The sequence below is a fragment of the Rhinolophus sinicus genome, chromosome 1 (genome assembly GCF_057876585.1).
Source record: "Rhinolophus sinicus isolate RSI-liver-muscle chromosome 1, RSI-T2T, whole genome shotgun sequence".
In the NCBI taxonomy this organism is placed as follows: domain Eukaryota; kingdom Metazoa; phylum Chordata; class Mammalia; order Chiroptera; family Rhinolophidae; genus Rhinolophus; species Rhinolophus sinicus.
This window is the reverse complement of record NC_142501.1, coordinates 25,546,345-25,563,334: the sequence shown is the minus strand read 5'-3', so window position 1 is coordinate 25,563,334 and position 16,990 is coordinate 25,546,345. Positions and strand designations below refer to the sequence as shown.

At 46.0% G+C, this 16,990-nt stretch overlaps 1 protein-coding gene across 5 annotated transcripts in view; it reads right to left on the bottom strand.

The window, feature by feature from the left end:
- Positions 1 to 16,990, bottom strand: part of NCAPD2 (non-SMC condensin I complex subunit D2) — a 29,103-nt gene continuing 12,113 nt past the window's right edge. For 4 of the 5 annotated variants that reach the window (XM_019754409.3, XM_074326147.2, XM_019754408.3 and 1 more), the window contains 26 exons: positions 15,444 to 15,571; positions 15,249 to 15,372; positions 14,936 to 15,083; positions 13,695 to 13,892; positions 13,221 to 13,355; positions 13,037 to 13,124; positions 12,753 to 12,930; positions 10,710 to 10,834; positions 10,125 to 10,364; positions 9,753 to 9,927; positions 9,388 to 9,472; positions 7,180 to 7,313; positions 6,708 to 6,840; positions 6,528 to 6,612; positions 6,284 to 6,451; positions 5,816 to 5,982; positions 4,490 to 4,601; positions 4,291 to 4,414; positions 4,054 to 4,209; positions 3,275 to 3,452; positions 3,096 to 3,190; positions 1,981 to 2,061; positions 1,659 to 1,842; positions 814 to 940; positions 559 to 714; positions 1 to 325 (listed from right to left, as the gene is read on the bottom strand). In XM_019754409.3, coding sequence (XP_019609968.3) covers positions 240 to 325; positions 559 to 714; positions 814 to 940; positions 1,659 to 1,842; positions 1,981 to 2,061; positions 3,096 to 3,190; positions 3,275 to 3,452; positions 4,054 to 4,209; positions 4,291 to 4,414; positions 4,490 to 4,601; positions 5,816 to 5,982; positions 6,284 to 6,451; positions 6,528 to 6,612; positions 6,708 to 6,840; positions 7,180 to 7,313; positions 9,388 to 9,472; positions 9,753 to 9,927; positions 10,125 to 10,364; positions 10,710 to 10,834; positions 12,753 to 12,930; positions 13,037 to 13,124; positions 13,221 to 13,355; positions 13,695 to 13,892; positions 14,936 to 15,083; positions 15,249 to 15,372; positions 15,444 to 15,571 — 3,610 coding nt within the window. In that variant the 3' untranslated portion in view covers positions 1 to 239. Of the gene's footprint in view, positions 326 to 558; positions 715 to 813; positions 941 to 1,658; positions 1,843 to 1,980; positions 2,062 to 3,095; positions 3,191 to 3,274; positions 3,453 to 4,053; positions 4,210 to 4,290; positions 4,415 to 4,489; positions 4,602 to 5,815; positions 5,983 to 6,283; positions 6,452 to 6,527; positions 6,613 to 6,707; positions 6,841 to 7,179; positions 7,314 to 9,387; positions 9,473 to 9,752; positions 9,928 to 10,124; positions 10,365 to 10,709; positions 10,835 to 12,752; positions 12,931 to 13,036; positions 13,125 to 13,220; positions 13,356 to 13,694; positions 13,893 to 14,935; positions 15,084 to 15,248; positions 15,384 to 15,443; positions 15,572 to 16,990 lie in introns of all 5 variants that reach the window. The other variant, XM_088797554.1, reaches the window with a different exon arrangement.

The following is a 16,990-nucleotide window of genomic DNA, read 5'->3' as shown; positions in this document are numbered from 1 at the left end:
TAAAAGTATATAAAAACATTTATTCATTAGAAAACGAGACTGGCAAACATATTCTAGTGAAAGTAGTTCAACTCAGTTCAGTTAGCCTGGTTTAAGAGAAATGCTTTATATTATATAAAGATGATTTATGTATTTAAAAACCAAGGAGACAGACAAATAAGTATTTTACAAGGGGAATGGAATTCAAGGTCACCCAGGACACCCTGTACAGCAAGGATGGGAACAGGCAAGCCAGTCTCCTAGGACCTGTGCCTGCGAGTAGATGCTCGGCGGATGGGGGTGGTTTTCTTGGGTGTCTCATCTTCTGTCATCTCTGCTGAAAGCTCTATTCCAAGAATTGGAAAAACAAGAAAAAGCTGAGTCACAAAGATGGTGAACACCAATCTCAGAGAACAAATAAGACAGGCCCAGACCACAGTGCAGAAATAAAACCCAAATGCAGGGAGGAAGATGACTTTGGGGAAGTGGGTGGAGAGTCAACCCAGCAGGACGCCATCAAAACCAGCCCCCTATTCCCCAAGCTGCGTTCCTCTGGGCTGGCTGGGAGGGGCACTGTACCTTCCTCGCTGGACTCATCACTTGAGAAGACAATTCTGGGTTTCTTTTTTGTAGTTCGCTGCTGGGTGTTCGGATGCCGACGGGTAGTACGGCGGGGCTCTGGTGTGACAAAGTCATTGTCTGAGGCTGCAGAAGTCAGATGCTGGTGCCTAGTGACTAGAAAAGGCAGGGGCTTGAGTCCAAAAGACAAAAAAGAACCTTTATCTGAGAGGAGAGCCAGTCTGATCTCTCCACCTATAGGGCTGCCCTACATACCTGCGGATTGTTTCTTGGCTGATGGGGTTTTCTGGCTACTCCCCTGGCCAATCTCCAGTTCCTCTATTGCATCTAACCCTCTTGTGTGACAAGCCCGAAGCTTCTGTTCAAATTCATCTATTATAGCCTGGAGGGGAAAAGAGATTGAGACAAGACCTGGAAATAAGTTATTTCTATGATCAAAAAGAAATAAGGCCATGAAAAGATGTGGTTAAAAGTTAAAACGTGTATTACTAGGTGAAAGAAACCAGTCTGAGAAGGGTATATACCGTATGATTCCAACTGTATGACAATCTGGAAAAGGCAAAACTGGAAACAGTGAAAAGATCAGTAGTTGCCTCCAGGGGTTAGGGGGAAAAAGGGGTGAACAGGGAGAGCACAGAGGCTTTTTAGGGCAGTGAAACTACTCTGCATGATACTACAATGGTGGACACAGATCATTTGTCCAGAACCATAGTATGTACAGGAGCCAAGAGTGAACCCTAATGTAACCGTGGACTTTGGGTGACAATGATGTGTCCATCTAGGTTCATTGATTATAACTGTCCCACTCTGGTGGGGAATGTTGATAATGGGGGAAGTTGTGCATATGTGGGGGCAGAGGGCTTGGGGGGAACTCGATACTTTCCACTCAATTTTGCTTTAAACCTAAAACTACTTTTAAAAAGTTTATTTAAAAAAGAACCACCAAAGAAACAGCAATTGGAGACAGAAAGATCTGGCCTCTGGTTACTTGGTTGCAATCAAGCTGGGGCTAAGTGAGGCAGTATGTGGGTGACTTCAGGAGCCTCAGGACTGCGGGCTGCGTGGACTAGTGTGCGACCCACTGAGCAGGTGCTGCTCACCTTGCCCTCAGGCTTGGCCCCACGCCGCAGCTTGCTCACAACTGACAAAAAAACACTGAAGATGGACTCATCTGACAGTTTGTCTCCAAAGCAGTCAAAATTGTCCAGCATCTTGCGGAGGCCCCGCTCCGTGAAGGGCAGCTGTGACACGCAGTAGGCCAGGTCCCGGTACTGCCGCTCAGTTCTGCAGATGGGAAAGGCTTTGTGAGGAGCAGTGGGAGGTACAGGAAGTAAAGGCCCATGGTCCCCCAGCATCTCCTCCTGCCCCTGCAGGGCCCCTCTCAGCACGAAGAACCCCCACCCCCCAAGGAAGGCAGCATACCGGGCTGTGCGGAACCGCTGACACAGCTTCTCCACCAGGCTCTCAGTCTGCTTGTCCTTGGTGATGTAGGAGAGCAGCTGCCTGCAGAGAGGCGGGATGCCCATGTTCCATCGCCGGGGCAGCTCTAACCCCCCACTACCGCCCTCCCTGGGCCCTCCCCTAGCGCTAGGCCTCCTGCTGTAGAAGAATTTTCTCTGCCATGGCCCACGCCTGCCTCTTTGTAGGCAGCTGCTCTCCTGCATCTCCTGCCCTCTCCCATAGCCCAAAGGAGGGTCCACCCCACTCTCCTGAGGAATTTTCACAGTGAATGGAAACTTATAAGAACAGCTGCGACCTAGTGAATACTGCTACAGTATGTGCCTACCACAATGTCAGGAACTTGAGCTTACTGAATCTTCTCGAGAATGAAGGGGCAAGTATTATTGGGCTCATTTCATACAGGAGAAAAAGGCAGAGAGAGGTTAACTTACTGCTGAAGGCCATACAGCTAAAAAGTAGCAGTCAGACAGTGGTGGTCCCATGAGATTATAATGGAGCTGAAAAACTCCTACCGCCTGGTGATGTAACTGTCATAATGTTTGTGTTTGTGGTGATGCTGGTGTAAACAAACTACAGCGCTGCCAGTCGTATACAAGTATGTACAGTACATAATACTTGATAATGAATGACTGTGTTACTGGTTTATGTATTTACTATATTATACTTTTTATCATTTTAAAAAGAGTGATGCGCTCTTTCTACTTAGAAAAAAAGTTTGCTGTGAAACAGTATGTCGTGTTACACTGGCACCAGCCTGACAGCTCGTGTTTACTGTCTCTTGATTGTATCATTTTCTCTTGCACTTGATTTACTCTTGTGTTGTTTTGCACAGTAACACGCTATACAGCCTTTAGCCCAGGAGCAAGGGGCTACACCATATCGTCCCAGGGCATGGTAGGCTAGACATCTAGGTTTGTGTAAGTGCACTCTGTGGTGTTTACACAACGATGAAATTGCCTAGTTGACTCATTTCTCCGAACACATCCCTGTTGCTAAGCAGCACGTGACTGCACAGGTTGCTTTGGTTGCTAAGCCCGTGCTGTGAAAAACATGCCCCAAGGCCCAGCAGAGCGTACTTCATGATGGTGTGAAAAGGCTCTTCTTCCACCCCTCCCTCAGGGTCTGACAGGCGGCTGATGATATCTGGAAGGAGATTATAGATTGCATTGCCCTGTAAGAGAGAATCATGTTAACGAGATAGGTGCCTTACATGTTCCCTTGGCAGCAAACCCTAATCTACCGGTCTGCCTCTTACCTTGTGGGAAAGCTCATTGAAGAAATTCTTGGCCAGGGCCGCAATCTGAGGCACAGGATCAATGAGCAGCACAGCCATCTCGCTAACCTGCCCCTTCACCTTCACCATGTCCTTCAGGATCAGGTGGGTCATCACCAGCCCTGCTGTTTTCCGTACTTGCTGTGCTGGGTCACGGAGGCTAGGAATAAAATCTCAAGTCATTGGGACCAAGACCGTGGACTATTTCCTGACACTGGCAGGAAAGGCCCTCATTAGGAATCTAGGACCACTTTTTATTTATTGGGGAATACTGGGGAACAGTGTGTTTTTCCAGGACTCATCAGTCGTTGTCCTTCAATCTAGTTGCGGAGGGCACAGCTCAGCTCCAAGTCCAGTTACCGTTTTCAATCGTTAGTTGCAGGGGCGCAGCTCACCATCCCATGCGGGAATTGAACCGGCAACCTTGTTAAGAGCTCGCACTCTAACCAACTGAGCATTCCGGCTGCCCCTAGTAGTAGTACCACTTCTTAATGTGCCATTCTAGAAGCAGTTAGAAAACTGTCGAGTTGAAATCTGGGATTGAGGAAAGAGGCCAAGCTTTAGCCAAGGCTTTAGCCAGTTAGTTCATCAATCCCTCTGGGGCCATACTTAGCCAGTTCCTGTACAGGTCAAGTAACAAGCAGATGTTCCAGGTAATGCTAAAGACCAGGGTAATGCAGCTTCAGTGATTCTCATACTGACTTAACGAGACCTTCCCAGAGCTGGCAGGGGCTGTTAAAGCACTGTGAAGGATCTCTTACCGAGCATACAGATGAGGTGTCCAGGGGTCCACCAGGTTGGGGAAGCGGATGGCCAGATCCCCAGTAACAATCATGATATTTGAACGGAGAACGGGGAGTGAGGACTTTTCTAACATGGTGAACAGCAGACGGAGCTGGGAGTCACAGAAAGTGGCGCTAGGGGCAAGGAGAGGATCATCAGGGAAATGATACCATCCCCATCCCCCTTGAGAAGGTGGTACCAACCCCAGGGCCTACCTGATCATGCAGAACTTGCCAAGGGCAAGTGATGCAGCTGCACAGAGCTCCGGGTTGCTGTAGAGGCCAGGGTTGTTGCAGACTTTAAGCAGAAGTGGAACAAAGGCTGCCAGTACCTGTTTGCCTGTTGGAAGAACAACTGCAGGTTTGGGATCGGTTATCTCATTTGGGGAGAAGGTCACTCAGCAATTCTTCTTACCATCTAATAGTTCCATCTCACAGATGCTGCGGATTAGTTCTGCCTCTGTGTCATCAGCAGTGGCCCCGACCAGCCCCATCTCCTCCTCCATGGTGGTCTCAGTGCTTACATTCTAATGAGAAAGAAGCCAGGGATTATGGGTGATCAGAGACATTAGTTTTGATTCCACCTATCCTTCATTTTCCATGAATGGATTTGGGAAAAGGTGAATTCTGCAAAACCATTCATAGAATTGTTAAACGTATCTGTAGAGAGGAAGGAGTCCCAAATTAAAGAGGAAAAGAACTAGGTGTCCTGTATTTGTTTTTAAGTTGCCAAAGCATATCCCTATATCTCTTCTTAACTCCCCATAGAAGCATATCATTTTCTGTATGTGGGAAAGACAGATCAAACCAGATAGTGGTTCAAGGTCATAGAGAAGGTCAGACCTCACTCCAACGAAGCAAAGCTGTGTTTTATTTGTCTGCAAGACATCACTGCCTCTAGTGGAGAACCCAAGGTCCCCATCAGGGGGTAGGCCCAGTCACCAAGGCTGATGTACATGTTCTAACACTACCTTGGGTAGAGCCTATTTTTTTTTTTTTTTTTAAGATTTTATTGGGGAAGGGGAACAGGACTTTATTGGGGAACAGTGTGTACTTCCAGGCCTTTTTTCCAAGTCAAGTTGTTGTCCTTTCAATCTTAGTTGTGGAGGGTGCAGCTCAGCTTCAAGTCGTTGTCCTTTCAGTCTTAGTTGTGGAGGGTGCAGCTCAGCTCCAGGTTCAGTTGCCGTTTCTAGTTGCAGGGGGCGCAGCCCACCATCCCTTGCGGAGTTGAATTGGCAACCTTATGATTGAGAGGACGCGCTCCAACCAACTGAGCCATCTGGGAGCTCGGCGGCAGCTCAGCTCAAGGTGCCATGTTCAATCTTAGTTGCAAGGAGCGGAGCCCACCATCCCTTGCGGGACTTGAGGAGTTGAACTGGCAACCTTGTGGCTGAGAGCCCACTGGCCCATGTGGGAATCGAACCGGCAGCCTTCAGAGTTAGGAGCATGGAGCTCTAACCGCCTGAGCCACCAGGCCGGCCCGGGTAGAGCCTATTTTTATGCTCAGGTCCCTAACTAATGCTTTGTGTTTACCTAAGACATGGTGATCATGGACAGACTGGTCTTAGTTCTCACTCATCTTTTCTAGCGTAGGAGCACAAGGAGGCGGAGTGTCATCTTCATTTCATTTAACAGTAAGGAAAAAAGAGATCCCAGAAGGAAATGTGAATGACCTGAGGTCACGAAACAGATCTGGGAAATGCTTGGGACATGAGCCCAAATGCCCAGGCACTTCATTCACCTGTTTTGACTCTTTAGTCTTATGCTCCTGTTCTTCCCGAAGAACTCGGCGCCGACAAAGCTCTCCACTCACTGCGTGTTCCAAATGAATCAGCTGCTGCAGGGCCACATCCCCAGCCAGGGACAGCAGGTTCATCAACAGGAAAGTGGGGAGCATCGGGGTCTCCTCTGGAGGGGAGAGGAAAGGCAAGGAGAAAACGACATAATTGAGTCTCACAAGACTCTGCATCCTGTTTTCACTGACCTGCCCCTTGCTCATGTGCTACACAAACTAGTAAAGAAGCTAGAGATGTGGTGGTGGGGTGGGGAATGGTGGTGGTGACTGGCCCAACGTGTGTGACAAAAATGTGACAGTGAAGGCTGAGGGGATCAGCTGTTGTAGGAAGTGGTGGTGGCAGTGGCTTCTTGCCTGCAGGGAAAGCAGAAGCTCGCTGCTGCCCACGGGGCCCAGTGACCCATGACCACTTACTCGGGTCATCCTGGGGGTTGCTCTTTTCCTCTAGCTTCTCCAGGGCCTGCTTCGCACATCCCTGTAATATCTGGGCACAGATACCCTCAGGGCCCTCTGCCAGCTGGTAAATGAGGGTCACGGCCACCTCTTTGAAGGGGATCCAGAGTGGGTCTGGGTGGATAAAGCCTGAATGGGAGAACAGAGGAGTTGCCACAGCAGACAAAGAACTCAATTCTGCCCAAGGCTCTTCATGATAGCTCACCTTTAATGACCATCTCCTGTAGTCGCTCAAACAACCTGTGTTCCTGAGGCAGCCGGAAGGGAGGGTGACATTTGTCCAGAGATGGCTGTTGAGAACAGGAAAGATAGTATGTGGGTGTGTAGAGGGTAGATAAGAGGACCCTCCAACTCCCCTTAGTGTGGCTGTAACTACCCCACATACCTTTCTCCTGTCAGAGATGTTGGCAATGGCATGGCACACCTGTTGGGCCAGCCTGTAGTCCTGTGGGAGCTTCTCATCCAGCCCTATGCTCACCAGTGTGTCTAAGTTGCTTCCTACAATTTCCGGTTTTCCTCTAGGGGAAGGAAGCCATAGTTAAAGCTAGTCATGGACATGACTGTTTGTAGGGGACAATACCACGGGTACCTACACCCAACACAGGGCTTCCAGAGTCTGGAGCACTACAAAGAAGTTCTGACCCAGGGCCGCCTCTCGGAATCCCTCTTTTTTTATTGACTCCACTATTTCTGCTAGGCAGGGGGTGCTGGTACTTTTACTATTTTATTTTCCATTTAGGTAGCCAACTCACACACAGGGCTCAGCTGGGCATGACTGCTATTATTAAAGGATAGGAACCTTCTCAGAACCTTCCTTTCCCCTCTCATCCTACTGCCCGTCTGGATCTGAGCCTCACCGTGCCATCATCCCAAGAAGCAGGACAGAGGAACAGCGCTCCAGAGCGGAGCAGGGGACCTTCTCCGATGCCCGCTCCCAAAGCAGCTGGATCACTGCTGGTTTCAATTCATTCTTCTGCACAAACTCACAGAGCTGAAGGAAAAAGAAAAAGGCCCCAGGCCAAAAAATAATGATTGCCCTGATCCTTGGTGTACTCCTCGGAAGTGGGGAAAAGCAATACTCAGGAATGGAAACGGAAGGAGGAGGCGCATAATGGGAAGTGGGGCTTTGGGGAGGAACTTCCATCACTACTACTCTTCTACTCTCACGCCTTCACGACTATGTTCATTAAGATGAAATACTGAAACTGACCTTGTTGAGTTCCATGTGGCTCTACGGTTCTGACCACATTCTGGAGGTTTCTTGTAGGTTTTCTTGATATTACCACAAACCCATTCCTTGCCTTTTCATTTTGCAATGGTACCAACACTCAATCACATATGCATACAATTTCAGTCACCTAATTCCCTCCCCCTTCTTCCACCTCCTCCCCCCACTCGTTTATGCTGTAGTTCCTCAGTCTAGTTGTGTAGGACACAGCTCCCTGACCCATGGTAGTATTATGAGCCTTGCCCCCATAGTCAGTTGCCAGTCATCAGTCGGTTGCTCACAGCAGCTCACGCTGGCTGCCGGCCACTCATGGCAGCACACGGTAGCCCACGGCAACACAGCAGCCCACGGCAGCTCACACTGGCCGCTGGCCACTGGGCGCTCACGGCGGCACACGGTAGCTCGCAGTAGCACTCAGCAGCCCACGGCAGCTCACCTCCAGGGTGAGCTGTTGTTCACAATCTTAGCTGTAGAGGACGTAGCTCACTGGCCCATGTGGGAATCGAACCAGCGACCTCGGCATTAGGAGCACAGCGCTCTAACTACCTGAGCCACACAGGCCGGCCTCAGTCACCTAAGTTTTTAAGAATCAGTCACTTAATCCTACCTATTCTTCCTTTAAAATTTGTCTTCCATTAAGTGCAATTCTATAGATTTCTCTCCCACTCCCAGAGTCTAGCCCCATCTTGTCATTGCACATCTATGGCAGCCACCAGGGACCTTCCTGTCCCTAGTCTCCACTCCAACCAACTTGTATGCTACTGCTGGATCAGTGTCCCGGACATCTATTTCCTCATGCCACACTGTGGCTCATCAGTTAGAAACCTGTCTCTGGTGCCTACTATAGGGGCTTGGACCAGTAGCCAGCCTATGGATCTTACGCCAGTCACCACCACCGGCCTCTTTTCTTTTACCCAGTGCAGAGAAAAATATGGCTGGCAGTAGTGCTCCCGCCAGTGGAAGCTGGTGGTTAGCACCACCTCCACCTTTTGTCCCCATAATTCAAAGGCTTCAGAACAGGTTTGCCTAAAATACTGGAGTCCCTGGCTAACAAGGTTAAAGTCCTGAACTCTGGAAAGGCATCCAGGGATGTTCCTAATTTAGTCCAACTCACATTCCCAGCTTTATTACCTTTTCCAGCTATCAATTTTGAGCCAGAACACAATCTTCCTCATTCTACAACACAGACTCGGTTCTTTCTTGGCTTTCTGTCTCAAACGCTTTCCCTCCTTTCTCAAACTCACTAAATCCTACTCATCAAGACCCAACTTAAGCCATACCACCTTCAGGAAGCTTTCCGCCCATTCGACTTCACACTGCTCTTTCCCACTCTGTACTCATCAGTATAACATATAAGTTAAGAGTATGCTTTCTGGAGCTTTTCTGCCTGAGTTTGAATCTCAACTTTGCCACTAAGTGGCTGTAACTAGCTGAGTTCTTTAACGTCTCTGTGCCTCAGATTTATCATTGTAAAATGTGGATAATAGGAGTATTACCTCATAGGGTTGTTGTGAGGATTAAACATGTTAATATGAATAAAGTGCTGAGACTAGTGCCTGGCCTATATAACGTTATTATTCTATTACTACTGCTACTATAACCATTACCTGTGTCACTTATTCTGGCACTTAATTATCTATCTGTTGCATTATTCAATAAGTATTTTGTGTTTTTTGGCTACCAACTAGACTGCTGGTTCCTTTTAAGTTGGAAACTTCGAAGCAAATGATTTTATCCTTCTTTGTTAAGCTGTGTAAACTGCTGAACACACAGTAATCACTCACTAATACTTCAGTCATGTTGAATGATTAAAGAAAGAGGAAGTGAGGAGACTTACAATTTCCTCAAGACATTGAATGGTCCCAACTGAGGCATCCACTAGCAGCAAAGAGAGATTCTGAATCAAAGCCTGGGCCTTGGCTCTGTGGGAACAGTAAACATCAGGGGACATTAAGACTGCTACCTTGAACCTGGCAAACAGGTGATTAGGACTATCCCCCCACAGCATCAAATAATGGCTTAGGATGGGTTTCGCTGGATGGGTAGGCTAGCCCTACCCTGAGCCCCATTACAGACCTACTGTCTATGGACTCAGAACTCCTCTAGAAGGATGGCCCCCCACTCTCAATTTCTTCAGGAGACTAGAAACATCCTGAGAAGCTGACATCAGAAAAGTCAGCAAAGGCAAGAGTACCCATATACCTGGCTGAGTCCCCTTTGGGGTTGAGGTAAAGTTGGCGGTAGGCGTTAAGCACAGCTTCCCGGACACCAGGCTCCTTAGACCAGATAAGAGGCAGCATGCGGCGCACCCCAAACAGGGCCTGAGGTACCCCAAATTGGAATGCCATCACAAAGAATTCAATCACCTCCTGTACCACTGAGAGGACAGACACAAATGTCACCCATCTGCTTGGCAAAACTTCCCCCCAATCTCAAAGATAGAACCTTTCTTGATATAGTACCATGCAAGTGGAGGCCTTCCTCCTTTTCCCCGAGAATGCTGACTCCTGTAATGCTCTATTGTTCCAACCCCAAGGCCCAGTCCTTACAGAAAGGGCCTCTGGCACACCGTACCTGTGGTTGTGTTTTCATACATCATCTTGCTGATGATGCCGATGGCCTCTGTGATCTTCAGAGAGAAGCTATACGCGTCCTGCAGATACTGCACCAGCATCTCCTGCTTTACCAGTGCATCCTTTCCCCTGGATGTCTCCGGCTCTGACGCGCTGGGCTTATCTTTGCAGTCGGTCTGTCCTGGGCCCATGTTCTCTGCAGACCCCTGGGGATTCTTCTCCTGTGTGGAAGCTGCTGAGCCTAGGAGTTAGAGAATGTTCAAGATGGGGAAATCCAACAGGTACAAACATCCCTGAGTATTTTTTTCCACAAAAAGAAGGTATAAATTTAGAACTTATTCTAAAATAGCTTGGTTTGTTTCTCAAAAAAGATTCCTCTGTGGTTTGGAAATACCCTTTCTCACTCCGTGTCAATTTTGGGCCCATGCGCTGCTTCCATTTCAGGGCAGAAGCACTGCCAACTCCCCTTTGGCCTGTTTCAGCACCAGGTTCTGTTAGCTAGGCCAGTGTCTGGCATAAAGCAAATGGTCTGTAAAATACTAGTAGAACTATTTTGTCTGTTGACTCAAGAAGGAAAATAAATTACCTTTGAAAATAGTTCCTAAGAGATTCAGGAACGTGGTCTCCTCTGACTCTTCTGGGTCCATATGGCCGAAGGGTTCAGACTCCTGGAAGTGGCCTATGGCTTCTTGAGTGAGAATGATGGCCCGCCTGAAAGAACATCAACCTGTCACCAATTCGGTACCCATAAAAACGTCATGGCAGCCTTTAAAAAAAAAAAATTATAATCGACATACAAGAGTATCACTGTAGCGTTTTATAAGGGAGCCTACCTCATGATTCCATCAAGCACTCAGACCTAATGCCCCAAAGAAAACGAACACCTTTTCATGCTTAGAAATTTGTGAAGTACCTACGAAGGGGTGGAGCTCAAACACTTTTCCTATTTCTGAAGCGACAAGGCTTTACTATAGTCTTCAAAAAACTCAAGTAAGGCTTTTAAATTTTAAAAATCACAAAACTATTCCAAACATCTGTTTGAAAACTTTGCCAAGTGAGTTTAGAAAAAACAAACTTTCAACAACTGGTTAATTCATGCTACATCTATACAATGGGATTTTATGTAGCCATAAAAAATACTGAGGCAGCTATTCATGTACCAATATTAAAAAGCCACGGGGGGAAAAAAAGCCACTGGGATACATAGTTAAGTGAAAAAAAGCAAGGTGGTAGGTCAGTGGGCAGAGAATTCTATCACTTGTGTAAAGGGTGGGGGAAGAACACACATTTGGCTATATGTCTACATACATGGTGTCTCTAGAAGGACACTCAATAAACTGAACATTGCTTCCCTGTGGGACTAAGTAGCTAGGTGCAGGTTTGGAAGGGACTTTTCATGGTATGTCTTTTTTGTAATTTAAAGTTTTGTACCATGTGAATGTATTGTTAGTTTTTTTAAAGTAAATTTCTGCTCAAAGAAACTGTTATTGGGGTGGCCGGATGGCTCAGTTGGTTAGAGCACGAGCCGGTTCGATTCCCACATGGGATGGTGGGCTGCATCCCCTGTAATTTATTTGAAATTGAAAACAGTGATTGGACTTGGAGCTGATGGGCCCTGGAGAAACACACTGTCCCCCAATATTCCCCAATAAAATTAAAAAACAAACAAACAAACAAATTAAAAAAAACACCTGTTATTAAACTATTACGACAGTTATTAAAAAAGTTTGTTCTAATGTAGGTTTAAATTTGTAGTTGGAAGCAAACACCTCGGTTATTATTATTAGTACCATAACCCATTACCGACTGCTGAGGATTTCTGAAGGAGGAAGTGACATTTTTAAATGAGATGAAACCTTTTTTAACTGATAAGAGATACTAGTGTGCTTGGAGGCAGAAGAAGCAGTTATAAAACTATAGTATCTTTTTATGTGTTAGCAAAGTAAAGAGAGATGTAAGGGATAGCCACATTCTGTTCATGTTCAGCATTTTCTGAACAGCCTACTTAGGTAAAAAGTAAATATATAACTGTGGCTGAGGTTTAAGAAAACCTGATGACAGCTCTAAGGGCTTTTTTGCTAAGCAGCTCCAAAGTTCTAGAGTCACAAAAACACTGAAAGAAATTTTTTCTCTAAGATCAGGATTCACATTAGGTTGATTTAAAGATTAAAGTAGGATTAAGCAAGTTTGATATTATTTATTAGCTCACAGAATTTAGAATTAGAGTCATTAGAAATCATATGATCTAATCAACTTATTTTACAAATAATGAAACTGAGACTCAGAAAGTTTAAACAATTTACTTAAGATCATACAAATAGAATTATATTTACAGGCTTTCTTCTTCAAAGAAAGGAGGACTTTTGCCATAGTCAATATAAAACTATTTACATTAGATTAGTTTAGTAGTTTCTTTAAACATTTGTAAACATAGAAAAGTACGTTTAATTGTGGACTATGCCTTGGCATAAATCTGGTGTACAGACCATTACTATAGTGAAAACACCAACTACCATCATCTGGTGGCAGCATACTCTAAGTGCAGTTCATTTTAAAGCAATTTTGTTTCTCAAAGGTTAAACTCTAAACCTAAACAGGCCATTAAAGAATACCTCATACTTTCACATACTTGTAACTAGCTTTGGCAAGCAACTGACGGATGCGTCCTTTTACTGCTTCAGTGGTCTCTGTAGTAGCAATTTTCTCAGGAATCTCTTCTTCCTGGGGAAGTTTCAGCAGTTGTTGCAGGGTAGACTTTAACTCTGGCAGCATGGCTTCCCACTCTTCCTCTGGGTCTAGCACTGTGGCTGAATGAGAAAGTCTTAGACTCTTTCTTTAGTTTCTACTGCAGGAAGATGACCGGGGGTGGGAGTGGGTAGTGGGCAGTGGGACTCCTACACAGTAACTACTCACAAGCAGCTGCAGTTTGCCTCTTGGCCCTCATCTCTTGTAGTTTCTGGGTTTCCTTCTGTAGTGGTCCAACAAGGTCAGTATCGCTAAGCTATCAAGGTAAGATGACTATCAGGGTCACTAAGTCACATAATTTCATCCATTCCCATTTAATTCCTTCTCTTTTGGGTACCTCAAGCCTACTTACCTTGCAGGAAAAGGGATTATTGGCGAGAAAACTGGCCAGCAGCTGGATGGCATTTTTACATACTAGAACTGACTTGTCTGCCAGACGTCCCACTGCTAAGGCCACCACTGCCTGGAAACGCGTCAAGGGGAGAGCCTATGTGGGATAGAAAGGAAAAGATCCACTCACATCCCACATCATTCTTCTGCTCAAGATGATCTTGAAGTAAACTCTAAATGAGCTACCCATTCATTCTAAAGAAACTTATCTATGGGATATAAAATAGTAAAGGGGTTACTGGGTAAGGCACAGTGTCGTCCTTAAAGCAGACATCCTTGCCCTTGATGGAGGAAGACCTTTCTAGTAGTAGTAGCAACCTGAATTCCAGGCTCTTCTTTGGGACAGATATTTTCTTTGACACTAGATTCCTCTTTTCTTTGGCCTATACATAGAGAGGTACTGTATGTCTATCATGTAGAAGGCTGTTCTGTTCACCTTCTGCTGGACAATTCGGGTGAAGAGTTGCAAAACACGGCTCCGCACAAAGGAGCTGACATCATGGCCATGGGCTTGCAGGGTGTCTAAGAACTGGTCTCTGGTGTCTCGGGCTGCTTCCTCCAGCTGATCACCATTCAGAACCTGCAGTACCATCTCTGCCATGGCTGCGAGCACAGCATTGCGCATCACATAATTCTGAGAGAGAAATGAAGTAGATACAAGTCTCTGCTCTCCCATAGTAACTCTCCTTTCCCTAAATTCTTGTGCTTTTCCAGGTACAAATAAGGGGCAAGGCCTTTAGAAAAGATTAAGCTTGCATGTCTAAACTTGCTTGTCTTAGCTATAATTCTTTCTGGTCAACTGCCTAGGTATTTACCCCTGAGGTCACTGGAAAAAGTTGAATTCCAGATGGGGCTTGTTTGCTCAGAGAATATAGGGACAAAAATAAACAGAGCCCCAAACCATTTTCCCCCATAAGGCTCACCCAGGTAATCATGATGGTAACTGAATATGAAATCATATCTACCTACCAATATACATTGGAAAAACATTAATTACTATGTTTCACCTGAGGTCTCAATGCCTTTGATTTTTACTAATAAACACCCTTTTTCCCTTTCACTCCCCTATTTTATGAACAGAAAATGAGACACAGGGAAGCAAATATGAGTCCATTAGGTGCCAAGCAAGTCCATTACAGAATTTGGCGGAGAACAGGGTTTGGGGTTTTTTTTTTGCAGACTAGAGCCAGAAAATGAGGTCTTGCACAAGAAATTAAAGTAAATTAGATGAATGAGTGGACTGTCTTTGTCCTTGACATTCACCTAGGAGTGTCTCGCATCAGTTTAGAAAATGGCCAGGTTAATATTCCGAGATAAGAGAGAATTGAGGGAGATGGTATGGGAAAGCACATTGTATGGAGAAAGCAAGGCAAGTCAGGTGGTAGGAGCTTCATCCTGAGAAATGGATGGGACTCAGAATCACAGCTGAGTCACTGTCACTAGACTTAAGCTGTGGAACTGTCATCTCCCCTACCAGACCTAGATAAAACCAACGTGACATTGAAATAGGCGCTTTATTCAATAAACTTCTTTGGCTTCTCTACGGGAAGAAATTGCCACAGTGATAAAACTAGACAACTTGACTTCATGTGAAAGCTATCTTCTTGTTAAGAAATAGCCTTTCAACAAAGGACTTATACCCCCAGAAAAACCTGAGATTCCTAGGGTATTACCTACCTCTCCATCCAGAAGATCTAGCAAAGTGCACATGCTGGACATCAGGATGGCCGGGACACGTTCTGCTAGTTCTGTCAGGAAGGTTGCAAAGCCCTTTGCCCCTAACGTGTCCCGACTCAGCTCCTGGGGACACTTCTGTCCAATCTCTCTATGCAGGGAAGAAAACACAGCCATAGCAAGATAATTCAGTTCCCAGTAAGACTGGTATCTAACAGCTGAAGGAATCTAGTGTTTGCAGAGAATATACTGTATTTCCAATCTTTCTTTATCCTCTTCCTGAGAAATGAGAATTAGAAACTCAGAGAAGACTTACCTTACAATCTCTCCCACTATGCTCTTCATTCCATACTCAGTTGCCCATAGACTCACAGCTGCCACCAGTACAGGTGCCAGATGTTCAAAGTGCTGCAGCATCTGGATGATCTTCACAGTGGCACCTGTGGAAGTACTACACATGAGAAATTATGGGCAAAATACAAAGGAGGGGCAAAGTGGAGGGCTAACTTACTGAGCATATGGTTGTAACGTGTCAAGGCTACACCAAGCAGGCATGCTATGGCATCCCGGGTGGGGCGGTTCTTCTGGTGATTAATGGTGGGGTTCTCCAGGAGGCGGTAACAGCAACCAGTAACCAAACTGAGAAAGGAGGTAAGATGATGCAATCAGCTGTCTAGACTCAATTACATTGGGGCTCTGCCTCATTCTGCTGCCCCTAAAGTCAGGGTCTTCCAGTTTTCTTCATTCTATCTACCACCTTCTACACTTTGCTTTGCTGATCCCAGATAGGTACTTGGTCTTTCAAGATCACCAACTTTTAACCAGTTATGATGCCCCTACAGAACCTGAATATATAAGATAGGACAAAGTCATTAATGACTTCTCGTTGTCAAATAATGGTCAATTCAGTTCTTATCTTATATAACCTTTCAGCTCCATCTGATATAGGTGATCACTCCTTTTACCTTGAAACATCTTCATTTGGCTTCCAGAATACAAGACTGCCTCTCAGCTTCTTGGGCTGGTTCCTCATCATCTCACGCTCTTAATCCTGGAGTACCCCAGGGTATAGCCCTTGGATTTCTGCTCTCTTCTACTTACTGATTTAGTAATCTCATTCAGTCTCATGGCTATGAATATCATTTATATAAATATTTTATATTACAAAATGTGTACTTCTAGGCCAGACCTCCCTCCTGTACTCCAGATCTATACATTCTGCATCCGAATCTGACATTACTTGGATGTTTAATAAGCCCCTCAAGCTTTGTATGTCTAATTGTCCCCAAACATGCCCCCACACACTTCTCCATATTTCAGTTACAGGCAACTCTACTTTTCCAAATGCTCAGGCCAAAACCCTGGGTGAGTCATCTTTGACTGCACTCTCCCTTGAACCTCACACGTGTCAGCTCATCCTATGAGCTCTACCTTAAGAAAGTAGGGACTCCAACCACTTCTGCCCGTCTCCACTGCCACTCTTTGGTCTAAGTTACCTTCATCTCTTGCCCAAGTTACGGCAATAGCCTCGTAACTGGTCTCTTGCTTCCCTCCTTTCCCTCCATGCTCTGTTTCAACACAACAGCCAGGATGACTCTGTTAAAGTACAAGTCAGACCACCTATTGCCCTGCTTGGAACGCTTGAGTGGCCCCATCTCACTCCGAGAAAACGTCAGTCACTGTGATGGCCTACAAGGGTCTGCACAGTTTGGCTCCCGACTGCTCCCCTGCCCTCAGCCTCTCTCTCTCTCAGCTGCTGTGTCTCTGGCCTCATTGCTAGTATTTGTCCATGCCAGACGCACTCCTTCCTCAGGGGCTTTGCATTTGGAGACTTTGAGCGAGATGTTCCTTTTCCTTGCCTTTGCCGTTCCTCCAGATAGTCCAGAGGTAACCATGGCTCTGATGACCTCCTCTGGGTCTTTGCTCAAATGTCATGGCTCAAAGAGGTCTTGCTAGGGCGGCTGATTTAAAATCATAACTCTCCTTCATAGTTACACAGAACAAACTGATGGTTGCCAGATGGCAGGGGGGTTGGGGGGTGAAAAAGGGTGAAGGGAT